The 13893-nt window shown below is 48.5% G+C and overlaps 4 protein-coding genes across 4 annotated transcripts; 1 reads left to right on the top strand and 3 right to left on the bottom strand.

Moving 5' to 3' along the window:
- Positions 1 to 274: 274 nt before the first annotated feature.
- FOBCDRAFT_254547 (FAD dependent oxidoreductase-domain-containing protein) lies at positions 275 to 4465 on the bottom strand. Its single transcript, XM_031193621.3, has 10 exons — positions 4363 to 4465; positions 4242 to 4316; positions 4050 to 4193; positions 3686 to 4002; positions 2733 to 3631; positions 2464 to 2682; positions 1905 to 2044; positions 1719 to 1863; positions 688 to 1673; positions 275 to 639 (listed from the first exon to the last, which is right to left on the bottom strand). The coding sequence occupies exons 2-10, from the start codon at positions 4280 to 4282 to the stop codon at positions 423 to 425; spliced, it is 3108 nt and encodes a 1035-aa protein (XP_031030242.3). The 5' UTR covers positions 4283 to 4316; positions 4363 to 4465; the 3' UTR covers positions 275 to 422.
- Positions 4466 to 5133: 668 nt separating this feature from the next.
- On the top strand, positions 5134 to 7684 carry FOBCDRAFT_287019 (amidase signature domain-containing protein; the record flags this gene model as incomplete). The annotated part of the gene is made up of 6 exons (XM_059611695.1): positions 5134 to 5641; positions 5744 to 5965; positions 6301 to 6528; positions 6585 to 6686; positions 6734 to 7527; positions 7589 to 7684. The coding sequence occupies 6 exons, from the start codon at positions 5134 to 5136 to the stop codon at positions 7682 to 7684; spliced, it is 1950 nt and encodes a 649-aa protein (XP_059466389.1).
- A 164-nt stretch (positions 7685 to 7848) lies between these two features.
- On the bottom strand, positions 7849 to 11549 carry FOBCDRAFT_193346 (amino acid permease-domain-containing protein). The gene is made up of 6 exons (XM_059608746.1): positions 9992 to 11549; positions 9333 to 9515; positions 8846 to 9275; positions 8677 to 8794; positions 8575 to 8624; positions 7849 to 8527 (listed from the first exon to the last, which is right to left on the bottom strand). The coding sequence occupies exons 1-6, from the start codon at positions 11382 to 11384 to the stop codon at positions 7921 to 7923; spliced, it is 2781 nt and encodes a 926-aa protein (XP_059466388.1). The 5' UTR covers positions 11385 to 11549; the 3' UTR covers positions 7849 to 7920.
- Positions 11550 to 12177: 628 nt separating this feature from the next.
- On the bottom strand, positions 12178 to 13862 carry FOBCDRAFT_287010 (major facilitator superfamily domain-containing protein; the record flags this gene model as incomplete). Its single annotated transcript, XM_059611694.1, has 4 exons — positions 12178 to 12993; positions 13057 to 13433; positions 13479 to 13581; positions 13635 to 13862. 4 exons carry the CDS (start codon positions 13860 to 13862, stop codon positions 12178 to 12180), a joined length of 1524 nt encoding a protein of 507 aa, XP_059466387.1.
- Between the last annotated feature and the right edge of the window lie 31 nt (positions 13863 to 13893).

Below are 13893 nucleotides of genomic sequence, written 5' to 3'. Positions count from 1 at the left end.
TATTGCTATGAAGGGATCTCACCTCTATACTTTAAACCTATACTAGTCATGCAGACCTTCTGAGTCTCCTGACAGGGCTGCATTCAACTCGATCAAACGATGTCGGGGGTTACACTGATGGCCCAACCGCATTTGACCAGGCATGAATCAATAAAGTTTAACTTAAGCTAGGCTAACGTAGGTTAGACCTTGGCCCATGCCCGTAGCTATTATGGCTTATTATGGACGGACTAGAGAGCATTGACCGTTTCGTTATGGTATACCAAAAGGTTCGGTCGATTGCCAATTCAATTGACATATGTTCAAGGACGACGTGAGTGCCGATATGGCCAGTCGCCTTCAGATATATCTTACGAAATTCTATTGCTGATACGAAAGATGACGGTACAGTCCAGGATATGTACTTTACGGAGGACTGATAACTACAGCTTAGACCTCTCTCCTCCGTCCAGTTTCGCCTTCTCGGCTGCACTCAGCTCTCGTCTTTCTGGACCGCCTCGACTGCCATCACCAAGGAAGGTATCCTCACGATGCTCATATTCAGTATGGAACTTCCACTTCTCTGCTAAGTGACCGGGCAGCTTCTTTTTCCAAGCTGATGTCATGCATTCACCCAAGACTGGGAGGAACTTGAACGCGCTAAGAGATGTTAGTTAGGTGTCGCTAGCGAGGGCTGCTGTCACTTACTGTCCACTTCCGCCTCCGCCAACAAACAGGTTCTTATAATCAGGATGATAGTCCATGATGAAGTCACCAGTAGGTGTATCTGTGTACCAGCAGAGAGCTACCCTTTCCAATGCACGGTCAGCCAGCTCAGGCAACATCTCGCGCAAGCCGGCTCGAAGACGTTCCTCAGCATCAGCTGGAACAAAGTTCTTTCGCTCCCGAGAAACAGGAGGAGGAACGGAGATGTTGGACTTCACAGAGTTGTTATCGCCCTTGGAAGGTGCTCGAGTATAGCCCCAGCCGTGAACAGCAAACTTGAGCATCTTGGTATCTTCATGAGGAGGAAAGTTGAACCATCCGGTGGCGTAGTTCATGTAAATGGGGATATCCTTGTACTTGATCATTTCATCGTCTGTGAGATGAAGGAAGCCGAGTGCTTGTGCTGTTGATAGCGTTGAGTTGTAAGTGGGGACGATACCTGAAGACCAGGCACCTGCTGCAAGAATGAAGTGATCGCCTCGGACAGGTGTTCCTTCAAGAGTCTTGACTGCTTTGATCAAACCTTGAGCGTTGCTGTCGAAGCCGACAACGGTTCCAGCCCGGCCGGCGATGAAGGAGATGCCTAACTCAAGACATTCATCACGGAGTTGCTTGATGGCTTTGTTCGCATCGGCCCAGCCGCCAGACTTGTTCAAGTAACCCTCAAAGTTAGGTTGGGCAAGTTCGCCGGTCAAAATTGGGAATCTCCGCTTGGCATCAGCAGCATCTGCCAATCTTGTATAGGGCAGCTGTCGCTTATCAAGCTGAGCTATGGTCTTATCTGTCCAAGACTTCTCAGGCGTACTTCTCGAACCAGCAATGATATAGTCTGTCTGGTAGAAAATACCCTTATACTTAGGGTCTTGAGACCATTTGCGATAAGCTTCATACGCAAGGGAGCAGTAATCGGTGTCGGCATAGTCAAATCGGATGACTCGGGAGATATCCGAGCTGGAACCATCCGGCACCTGAAGAGGTTAGCGGATCGACGTCACTGAAGCTGGGATTCTTACAGGCGGCATGTGCCTGTCGATGATGGTGATGTTCTGGTGACCTTCTAGCGCGAGCTGCTTGGCTGTAGTGAGGCCAAAAAGACCTGCACCTATGATTACAATCTTGCTGGTCTGATCCATGATGAGGAGATGGAGGGAGGCGATGCTGTTTAGTAGGTCAGATTGAGAGTCTGGTCGAAAACTGACGTCTGATATACTGCACCCAAGTGTCCGGTGGGGACGGATGTGAAGTCGTCTGCGACCCTATCTGCAGTGTCGATGTGCCGTGCACGTGAGCGGATCTCCATCACCAAATCCAACTTGCGACCCGTCAATCGATGCCTTATCTATATTATACAGGAGATTGAGATTTATATATACAACCACAGTAAATGTGCATTACGAACTCTGGATTAACCCCAACGATCTTTTATTTTACCCCGAATTCTCCTTTCTTCTCATTAACAAATATCTACTGCCCCGATATCTGCCTCCCCTACTCCTTTAGGATGTTCGACCTGGAGAAGAAGATAATTAATGCGACCCAGTTGAGCATTGCATCTCGAGAAAACGTGCCAGATACAGACATGATTATAATTAATTTGGTCAAGGTGGAAGTGATAGGTGACTAGAATTACTGTATGTCATAGATGTCTGGCATGAATTGTGAAAAAATATCGTTCAAATTCACCTCCTCAAGTTCCCCAACATCAAACATGAAGGGATCAAATGACTCCTCTCTTTGGCTTGATGCTGGCTGGCTTACCTGCGTCTCAGTCAAAGGGTGGATGTAATGCGTTGAGATGCGAATCATAGCATCTTGCGGACGACTTGAACTTTCTCCGTATAGCGGCGTCATCTGGCTGATCTTGGGATCTACCAGAGCCCAAAACAGAGCTGGATGGAAGACAATAGAGATACCCTTACCAGCTGGTGGCTGTGGGTTATTGTCCGCGGTAGAGTCCAAGTTTTGTAGTAATTCGAGCTGAAAATCTGTTAGTGTCCCGATTTGTTGAGTAGCTGGGAGGTTCGCACCTTTTGCGCAATGTGCGGCCATGTTGATGAAAGCCTCTCTAAGAACCCTTTGCACCATTCTAGATCGCATTTTGCCTTCTCTGCGACCTTCGGGTCAATCGCACGTTGGAATAGCCAAGGTATCGTTGCGACTACTGCTACAAGTTGCCCAACTAAAGGGTCACAAATCTCGAAGCGCAGCTCCTCGCACAAGCGTAAGAGTTTGAACACCCATGCTGAATTAAATAGAGCCTGATCAACCGTTTGCTGCAAAAAGGAACGGGCTTGTAGTCCACTCGATCTATCTCGCATAGCTACCAGGTGAACGAAAGGATGATGTAGAATAGCTGTGATGGCATGAGTAACGACTTGCATGAGAAGCCATGGAATCCAATACTCGCGCTGATCCTGAAGCTCGACGGCCATTCTTTTAGTAAAATGGACATTCCTCAGCAGATGGCTATGGGGAAGCTTGGTTTCATGTTTGTAAAGCTCTGCACAGAGGATGTAATGCATTGAGCCGGGGGACCATGCTGTCTCTGCTTTCCCGATTCTAACCTGATGCATGTATGATGAGAGGTGACCCCACATCTCGATAACGTTGATATAATATGCGGTTACTCCCAGATCTTCGGATGCATCGTCTGAGAAGAGATCTGGAGGGCACTCGCCATCATTCGTGGGCGGAAGTGAGGGTGGCCTACGAGCGCTGGGTGGGTATCTGTGTTCGTCATCGTCGTATATACTGCTGCGCTCTTGAGGCATGAATGTTTGCTCGAGGAGAGCAACGGTCCAATGGCATCTCAGACTGGCTTCAAGTTCAGGTGATGATTCATAGAAAGCGCTTTGGGATAACTTTCGGAGAGCCTCGAGCCGCGACATGGTTCCGATGCTCATCCACGCTCGGCCTGGCTTACAAGCTGGTTTACCTGGGTCAGTTGACCGTCGACGAGAAGCATCTAAAACTGACCTACCTGCTACATCGACTAGGACAAGCAAGCATAAAGCTTGCACAATTTCAAGCTTCGGGATGCCCTGAGAGGCAAGTATGGCGACTTCCTGCTGCGCAGAGCTGCCATACAACTCAACCGCCTTGACTTGTTTGCCATTGAAGAAGTCATGCGCGCTATACCGCACAGTGAGCGCCAAGAAGCTGTAGAGAAGGTATTGGGGTGCCGAAGTAAGAGTGTCTTTGAGTTCAGATATGTTGAAAAGTTGTAGAGGCTGGAGGTGGAGCTTGGTACGATAGATCTCTATAAGATGGTCGAAAACCTCCGACGGTACATCTGGACTGGAAAGTTCAGTAACAATCATATTTGAGCGACGAAGGCGACATACTTGTCCAAATTGAAGGATGCCTCTATCGATGGTGACGATGTAATGCCAGGACTTGCCCTGTATTCTGCTTGCAAACCTGTAGATGGGATACTAGCAGAAGTACTTGGAGAAGGACCAGGGTTAGGAGCTGAGGCTGGCGATGGTCTATATAATTAGTCACCGCTCATTACATAAGACTGATAGTGGACTTACTGAAGCAACTCATAAATGCCTTTCACCTGTGACTCCAGCATCTGGAAGCGTTCCTGTAAGTCATCCCTTTGGACACTTTTTGTGTTAGCTTCCTCTCAATGAATGGTTTGATCGGCTCTACCTCTTGGTGACTCTATTACTTTTTCTTGCAGCAGTTCTTACTGGCTCAGGAGATCGGTAAGTGCATAGCTGGTTTAGTCGTCTACAGAATGAGCATGTCGGCCTTTCACCAGTGCATTTGCTCTTCTTTTTCCTACACAAAGAGTCAACCCAATTGAGTCCGATATTTATGATCATGGTATCTCACCGGCATGGTTCACAAGCCTGTTTGCTCCGGGGTTCCATTTTGATCAAACAGACCGTTCAAAGGCCGGGACGGTTGATAAAACTCATCCGAGTTGTTGCGATCAGCAGACCTGGATATGGGGATGGGAACGGAACCCGGAAATGATCATTCAGATTCAGAGGCACGTGAGCGGAAGCTAGCAGATATCTTACCCCACCGGTCCTTATCAGGCCCAAGTATAATGAAGCCAGAAGGGCAGGTCGAGAATGGATGCTACGTTTTGTTATATTCAGACGATGTCCCATAATACTTTTTCTGGAAAAATGTGTTGAACACAGTTGTCATGCTGTTGAGCGGCCCAAACTATTGTAAAAGATGACAATACGTACTGCAGAGCCTAGACTCCTTACAGTAGCTCCGCCCATACACCAATGGAGTCACTGTAAAAAGGTCATGAACCATTGTAACGTTGTTTCTGCGCATTACATCACTTGGAAGTGGCTTGCATCTGTAAGACATCAGTGAGGGGTCAAACGAATGACTCTTCTCACGGTATCGTCTTTCTAATACATCATTTCTAACTCTTATCCACATCTACTCGCAGTCATGGCAACTCACGCTACTTACCCAAGCCTACGAGGCAAGACCGTGCTTATTACAGGTGGCGCAGAAGGCATTGGCGCTGCCACAGTGGAGTTGTTCACGCTACAGGGCAGCCAGGTCATCTTCATCGACATCGCTGAGCCTTCGGCTAAAAAGACAATTGACCGCGCTTTATCGCGCGCGAAAGACGCCAATGTTCAAGCCAAAGCACCCATATTCTACAATTGCAACGTTTCAGATTTAGCAAAGCTACAAGACACGGTCAAGAGCATCCAAGATAAACATGGGATGATACATATCTTGGTCAACAATGCTGCGGCTGCTGGAAACAGAGCCAGGCTCGAAACAGAAAATGTCAGGCCTGAAGATTGGGAAGTAAACATCAACACCAATCTTCGGCATGTTTTCTTCATGAGCCAAGCTGTTCTTCCGGCTATGAGAGAGGCAAAGAGCGGGAGCATCATCAATCTTGGGTCAATCACCTGGCGCATCCCCGCTCAAGGAACTCCAGGTACGTTAACATTCCTGTCTGACAATTCAGTCTGCTAACACGCCAAAGTCTACGGCGCATGCAAAGCGGCAATCATGGGTCTTACGCGTACTCAGAGTAAAGAATATGGCAAGTACAACATTCGCATCAATAGTGTCATGCCTGGTGCCATTGCGACTCAGCGGCAGAGGGATGAGGTTCTCACGCCCGAGTATCGTGAAGAGGTTATGCGCGGCCAGAGTTTGCAGCGAGATCTAGAGCCGGAGGAAGTAGCTAAAGTGATTGTATTCTTAGGTAGTGATGAAGCTAGTGGAGTGACTGGTAGTTCTTATGTTGTTGATGGCGGTTGGTGTAGCGATCCATGAGCAGTGGCGGGACCTGGCCTTTATGCTGCAATCGAACGCGCCTATATATGAGAAATAAGACTTGCGAAGTTTCACCTATGCAATTTCGAACTGATGCCTGTCGCGGAGGAATTGTCCGGTGAGGAAAGTTCCTGATCAAATTGTCGGGCCAAGATCCGAACCCCCTCATCTCAGTGGATCTGCATCACTGTCAGCAAGCGGGGAACTTCAAGACACGAACTGGATCAAGAGCTCAGTCAGGTTCTCACCAATACCCGTTACCAATTAATACTTCTAGAAACTTCTGTCCGAATATGGAGCCCTGGCACCACACAGCGACACAAATCCTGGAGAACATTCGTTCTGGTAATCTCACAGTTGAGCAGTATGCTTCATCACTACTTGAGCGAATCAAGCAACGAGATGACGATGTCAAAGCTTGGGCGTATCTTGACCCAAAATCTGTTTTGGAACAGGCTAGAGCATTAGATCAAGTGCCAAAGTATCAGCGAGGACCACTGCATGGCCTTCCTGTTGGGATCAAGGACATCATATTGACCAAAGGTCAACATCTAAAAGCATTCTATTAGAGACGGAACCAGTCGCTGACAATTTATCAGATATGCCGACCGAACATGGTTCAACTATCTATAAGAACGATCATCCCGTAATCGACGCCGGATCGGTCATGGTTCTCCGTCAAGCAGGATGCCTCATCTTCGGTAAGTCAAGCCAGCCTTTCTAAACACCGATTTCTCATCACTCCCAGGTAAAACTACAACAACCGAGTTTGCCGCATCCTTCACGGGTCCAGCTACTCGCAATGCACATAGTGCCGCTCATACCCCAGGAGGCTCCTCAGCCGGTTCAGCCGCCGCAGTAGCAGACTTTCAGATCCCCGTTGCTCTTGGTTCACAAACTGTAGGCTCCATTGTTCGACCAGCTGCATTCAACGGCATCTACGGTTTCAAGCCTACATGGGGAACTATCACGAGAGAGGGACAGAAGTTCTGTGCTCCAACTGTTGATACTATTGGCTTCTTTTCCCGAAGCGTTTCGGATTTTGAGATACTAAGTGACGTGTTTGCTTTACACGATGATGAGAACAGCACGTTTGATAATATCAAAGGTTTGAAATTTGCTGTATGTCGGACGTCGAAGTGGGACTTGGCTGGAGAGGGCACGATCGCGGCTATGGATAAAGCTGTAGAGCTTCTCAAAGCACATGGCGCCGAAGTTGAAGAGCTTGATCTCGGTCCAGACTTTGACCAAGTCATTGACTGGCACTTTACCCTCGTACGCCTTGAGGGTGCAACGAGCCTGTGGCCAGAGTATTACCAAGACAAAGATAAGCTTGATCCAGTGTTGGCTAAAGGTGTTGAAGAGAAGCACAGAATCTCACGAAAGGCCCAGCTCGATGCTTATGATGGGCTTGCAGCTCTACGACCCCGGTTCGACAAGATGGCAGATAAGTATGTCGCTGTGCTAGTTCCGAGTGTCTTCGACGAAGCTCCTGAAGGCCTTGGAAACACAGGAAGCCCTGTTTTTGCAGCGACTTGGACGGTAAGTGGATCTATCTTGGATCTTGGATTTTGCTAACATGGACAGGCGTTACATACACCAGTGGTCAATATTCCAGGTTTTCGTGGGAAGAGTAACTTACCTGTTGGAGTTTCTCTTGTGTGTGCGAGACTTCGTGATCGTCACCTCCTCAAGGTGAGCGAGGCGGTTGGTCACATCTTCGAGGCAGAGGGTGGGTGGAATAGGCAGCCTAGGTCAGGTTAGTCACCTGGCCAGTCGTTGTCATCCCAAGAGTCTTCTTGCAAGGTTAGTATGAAATCTTCTGAAATATTCAGTTCTCCTTCATAGGGGAGTCAAGGGGGATGCATGATAGGAAGTCTTGTTGCTTGTCTAATCTATGTGCCTATTTGAACAGTAAATATGAAGTCGTCCCGTCTATCGTCGATGATCATCCTCCTCATCGTCAGACCCTATCAAGAACTCCTCTTCCCTCCTCAACTCTTCCATCGGGATATCATCATTCTTCAGTTTCGTGTAAACCTGTCTCTGCTTCCACGTCTTCAGCCTTCTAATTCCGTACACAACTGCAAGCACAAACGCCGACATCATGACGGCCATGATCCCCAGAGACCTCCATAATCTCCAGCCTCGTATACAACAAGGATACCAATACATAAAAACACCAACTGCCCACTCTTTCCAGCCCATCTCTCGCGCATGATCACGCACAAGACCCTTGCGAATTAGATGCTTGAAGCGAGGACCATTGGGTCCAGAGTTGAAGCGCTTGAGACCAAAGTGCGGCACCGTTTCTTGCCGTGGGTCAGAGTCGGGATAGCTGATGTCACCCCAGTGACCAGTAAAGTCGAACCACGAAGTGTAGTTCTGAGCGGGCTCAGTCGCAGACGGTTCAAAGGGCGAAATAATCGGAGTGACGGTGAAAGAATCGGGATTGAAACGATAGTAGTAGGCTGATTGAGCTGGGTTCCATAGCTTGCCCTCGTCACAGTAGTCGAACATTGCCGCGTTATGAATTTGGTGGCTGTGATTTGGTCAGTGTCTGTTTGTGTAAAAGATGTTATTATTTACCCTCTTTGTGGATAGTTAGCATGCGAACCGAGGGCACTGTACACGATAGGCTGAGATATTCGTTAGTGAATGAATTCCGAGGAAGATGAACACTACTCCTACCCTTCCATCAGTGATGTTGACCGTCGAGTCATCCCATTTGAAACCAACGCCGTCAACATGCTGGCTGTAGTAAACACCAACAGGAGTCCCATTGTGAAATCTGACCATATTGTGCTCCCTGATAGCAGAGGTTAGAGGAACCGCTGACCGTGAGTGAGAGCAGACTTACCAGTCTCCAACGTGGTTACCAAAGTGCATCCCAGAGGATAAGTTCTCATCTCCAACTAGATGATTGATCGGTTCCATAACTTGGGTGATATTTGGCCCCTCGTTGAATGAGTAAAAGTAAAAGTAGAATGCGTCGATGTCAACCTCGCTCTTCTCCACCAAGATCACGGCGCAGGGTACAGAGTTGGCTATTCGACCAGAAGCATCCGGTGCTTCGCCCAAAATCCAAGTGGGATAAGTGAGAGGATCTTCCTTGGCTGTGAGCGCAACATCCTCACCACCGTAGCTATTGAGCTCTCCGAGATTCGACAGGTCAATGGATGACGGCCCACTAATCGGTTGCTCATTGAGTTTCGGTATTGTGTTGACGATGTGAGCTGAGAGATCGCTGGGCATGAAGCGATCTTCTGGATGAAGCCATACTAATGGAGCTGTAATATTCGCTCAGCACTGAACGCGATCATGACAATCGATGCGATATCACTCACCATGATTAGCGACGTAATCTGGACACCGATCAAGCCCCGAGCCTTCCGAAGCTGCCAAGACGTAACCAGCATCAAGACAGAGAAGGAGCAGCGTCGTTGGTATCAACGAATGTATTGACGCGTCCTGAAACATGTCGAAAGGCCTCGTGTCCTTGGGGATCTTGAAATTGTTTGGAAACAGATCTCACTAACCCAAGTTAAGTTGACGCGCGATAGCGATAGCATATCAATAGCGCTGAGGTAATCAGCAACCGGGATCTTCGGCTGAAAGCAGGATCGATCTCATTGGTGCTGCCGTAATTCTCCGCTGTTGTCGGCCAATCGATTTGTCGCTGGCGGGCGATTAAAGGCCTAGGCAATAACCGGATACGAGATCTTTATTTAACCTGGAAGGTCACTGAGAAGGATGATCAAGTTTGAAGGAATGAAGATCCATAGCTCGACATGTGGCAGATCAAATTATTTGTATTATTTCAGAATATCTCGTCTTATATACTTTTAGATATCGCTCCCGCTAATGATGTCCATCTCACTCAATGGAACCAGCTTAGTCCGGAAAATCAACTTGTGACCAACAAACATGACGATGAACAAGATCAAGCTAATGTAAGCAGTGAAAAAGGAGCTGGTATCCCACTCGATAAACACCTGAAAGCCACTCGTGATGATAATCAACACGCTGAAGAACAGACCATACCAAGACAAGTATGGCTGCAAGGGCGCAACGTAGGGTAATTCGGATCGGGAAATCCCTTGAAGAGACAAGGCCTTCATGAAGCGAATGTGACAGAGCGAAATGATAGCCCATGCGATAAATCCTGCAACAGAGGTAATGCTCAAGAACCAGTTGAACACAACAGTTCCGTCGTTCGATAGATTGAGGAAAGACAAAAAGCCGACAGCGGCGCAGACACCGACGGCATTATAAGGCGTTCCGAATCGGTTCGTCTTCTTCAGAAATGCCGGTGCGTGGCCCGAGTCTGCTAAGGAGATGAGAATGCGGCTGCTGGAATACACATCCGAGTTCGCAGCAGTCAATACAGCAGTCAACAGAACCGCGTTGAGGATGGAAGGCAGTACTGGAACACCAGCCAATTGAGCGACAATAACCAGAGGAGATGCTGAAGCGTCTTGCGATTCGCTGAGAAGGTCTTTGTTCGTCGACGGGATATTGAGACCGAGGAAGAACACGGTCGCGATGAAGATTGAGAAGACGCCCCAAAAGGTCCAACGCATAGCTGAAGGGATCGTCTTGCGCGGATCCTTTGTTTCGCCTGCACCGATGGCTACCAATTCTGAACCCTGATAACTGAAACCGGCGGTGATTAATACGGACCAAAAGCCGACGAAACGGCCAACATCTCCCTCGACAAGATGCTCACTGAAAGCTCCAGGGTCCTTCCAGTACTTGAACCCGAGATATCCTTGGTCTCCAACGCCGGCGTTGACGCAAATCGAAAAGATAATGAAGCCAATGATAGTGATGACCTTGATGCTCGAGAACCACATTTCGAACTCTCCAAACCAACGAACAGGCATGAAATTGGCAGCAGTGAAGAGGACCCAAAACACAGCGATCCAGATACCGATATTCAGTCCCTTCTCCCAGTACTGGATGATCAGTCCCGCAGCTGTCAACTCAAGCGCAAAAGTGATGGTCCAGCTAAACCAGTAAATCCAACCCATGGCAAAGCCAAATGTTGGGTCGAGAAAGCGCGAGGCGTATGTTGTAAACGCGCCTGCGACGGGGATGTATGCTGCCATTTCGCCTAGGGCTGTCATTACTGCGAAGAGAAGACTTCCGACGAAGATGAATGCTATGAGGAGGGAGACGGGGCCGGCTGTTGCGAGGGCGTTGCCCGTGCCGATGAAGAGACCTGTACCGACCGCGGCGCCGATAGCGATGAATTGGAGATGGCGGCCATGGAGGGCGCGTTCAAGTTCAGTGTCGTTGGTGCCATGCTCGATTGATTTGGTGGAGGGCGTCGATTCGTTCACCTGGGGGCGAGCGTCTGTCTTGGCTTGGATATCCATGGTCATGTAGTTCGTCATGATATAAACGACATGAGTGCAGATCCCTAAGAATCTGAGGGCGAAATGGCTCCCTTTTCACTTCTCCAGCGGCCGATTTCGGGCCATCTGATAAAGTAAGTCATATCCGAATGCTCGGGGCATTGTGACGAACGTACGACTGACTGTGCATCTTGTCGATGAAAGGCGAACATGTGGAGTCATGGAATCACAAAATTCGATATCCATTATATAATAGCTTACTGAGATGTCTTCGCTATACCCTTCTACCCCAGTTCCAGAACGAACCCCACGGAACATGTGGATCTTGGGCGTTGAGATTCGAGCGCGATGATGTCGCCGCATCGCATTGACATTCGCCTTGGCGCGACATCTTATCGTTCGCCGATCGATAAATAACTTCTTGACAATCAAGAAACTAAGATGCGATCATAATTTGCGTCTAGGCGTCGCCTTTCCACGGGATTGAACGAGCTAGTGAGAGGTCATGTCTAGCCAGGGCGGATGTTCAAGTTGGGCGTGGTGGGGCTTGTTGAGATGTCGCTCTAAGGCGGAGGCTACAGATATGTGCTTGATTGCCACCTACCCTTTCAGGAAATCACTTGAGATTGATTGCATGAACTAAAAGAGCCTCGTGGTCTGTCTAGCATTTAAGAATTCAAGAAGTAAGATTGTGAGTCTAAGTAGGCATGACACTTGACTACCTATCAAGGTTCACCATCGTTTGACTGGAGATCAATACTGTCATTTCTAAGTAAGCAGCGAAAAATAAACATTCTTTGCTCAAATCCTGAGAGATATTATCCAATGATGACTACAGTGGATAAAGAAAGTACTTATTCTCCAGATCAGTCAAGTCCAACATGGAAACATCCACCTTGACCTTGACAGCCTCACCATCTACAACCTGTTCGACATATCCTTCACCATGGTTACCAAGCGCTTCCTGTTCAGCAATCCACTGCCGTCGCTCCTTGTTTCTCTTGGAAAGAATGAACCGAATGGTGAGTAACAGAATCGGCGTCAAGGTGAAACTAGCCACGATTTGGACAATCCAAGCAGGATAGTAACGCGGCCCTCCAGTCTTCCATAGCTGCGGCGAAATAATATTCGAGATCCCATAGAGCACCATGAACATGGCATTTCGAGTAAGACGCTTTGTATGACCGGCGCAACTGGAGGACACCCAGCCAACAGATATGATCCACGTCTGCGCAAAGCAATTCGGAGGGAGAAGAAGACAGGCAAGCATAGGGATGGTATTACCCCATGGAATAGTTACCATGCCGATGCTGCTTGCAATACAAGGTACGCACCAAAGTGCCGCCCACCAAGCGCTATGTCCGGGGAAGAAGCGTATCAGAAGCGAGGCTGTGATGCATGCAAGGATGGCAAAGCCTCCAGAGGCGACCCAAACAAGGGTAGAGCCTAATGGAGAAACTCCAAGGTCTAGGAAGAGCAAGCTCTGCTGGTATGGGAGGTTATTTGCCAGCATGAGGGTGAAGCCCGAGAAGGCGAAGAGCCAAGAGATGGGATCCTTCAAACACTCCATGAATTGATGCCTCTTGAATGTCTTCTGCTCGATCGAGCTGCGAGTAGACTCGTGGATTCGACGGATTGTATGGACCTTCTGCTCAGTGGTCAAGAACCAGGCTGTCGCAGGGTTGTTAGGATACCAGAACCAGGTGATAACCGAGAGGACAAGCGATATACCGCCAGTGATGATCATGAAGAACTTCCACGGGCTAGTGCTAGCTTTGCTATACAGCAAGCCATATGAAACAAGGCCAGTGAACATAGGCGAGCCGATGCAAGAAGTGTAAAACAGAGGCTGAACCTGGTGGAGCTCCTCGGGCGTAAAGAACATAGCCATCGTAATCTCAAGAGCTGGGATTACCGCGGATTCGACGAAGCCGAGGAAGAAACGAAGAGGGATCAAGGCTCCATAGCTCTGGGCGACACAGTGGAGGAGGACGATGATGGCCCATGTAAAGATGATACCTGAGATGAAAGTGCGCAGAGGAAGCTTCTGGATGAGTAGTTGACCGGGAATTTGTCCAATGATGTAACCTTGAAGAGTCAGCTGTGAAGGCAACGGAGTGTATAGAGATTTACCAGTATAGAAAAGGGAGTTCAAGTTGTTATACTCAGAGTTGTTGAGGCCCGTATCCTTGAAAAGTCCCAGAAGCGTAGCTTGGCCCAGGGTACTCTTATCGACCTATCGTTGTATTGTTAGTGCCATTCGTGATTTGGGACCTGGTTCGGACTGACATAAAGCATGAAGTCGATGAATGTAACAAGCAAAAGAACATGGATGTAAATCTTGCGCTTGAGTTTCTTCTTCTTCTCGGGAGTAAGTTCGCCAACTTCATGCCCGTGCTTCTCGATAAGATCAAGAGTCTCATCTGCAGCTCGGCCAGAGATAACAGCGCCCTCATTGAGTGAGCTACTGGAGCTTGCATTAGCGACCTTCGGGTCGACTTGCTTCTCGCCACTCATCTTTCGTTGAGCTTAGTAAGAATGCTGATAG

Source organism: Fusarium oxysporum, chromosome XII, assembly GCF_013085055.1.
Source record: "Fusarium oxysporum Fo47 chromosome XII, complete sequence".
In the NCBI taxonomy this organism is placed as follows: domain Eukaryota; kingdom Fungi; phylum Ascomycota; class Sordariomycetes; order Hypocreales; family Nectriaceae; genus Fusarium; species Fusarium oxysporum.
Note: the sequence above shows the minus strand (reverse complement) of the source record. Positions and strands in the feature narration are given on the sequence as shown.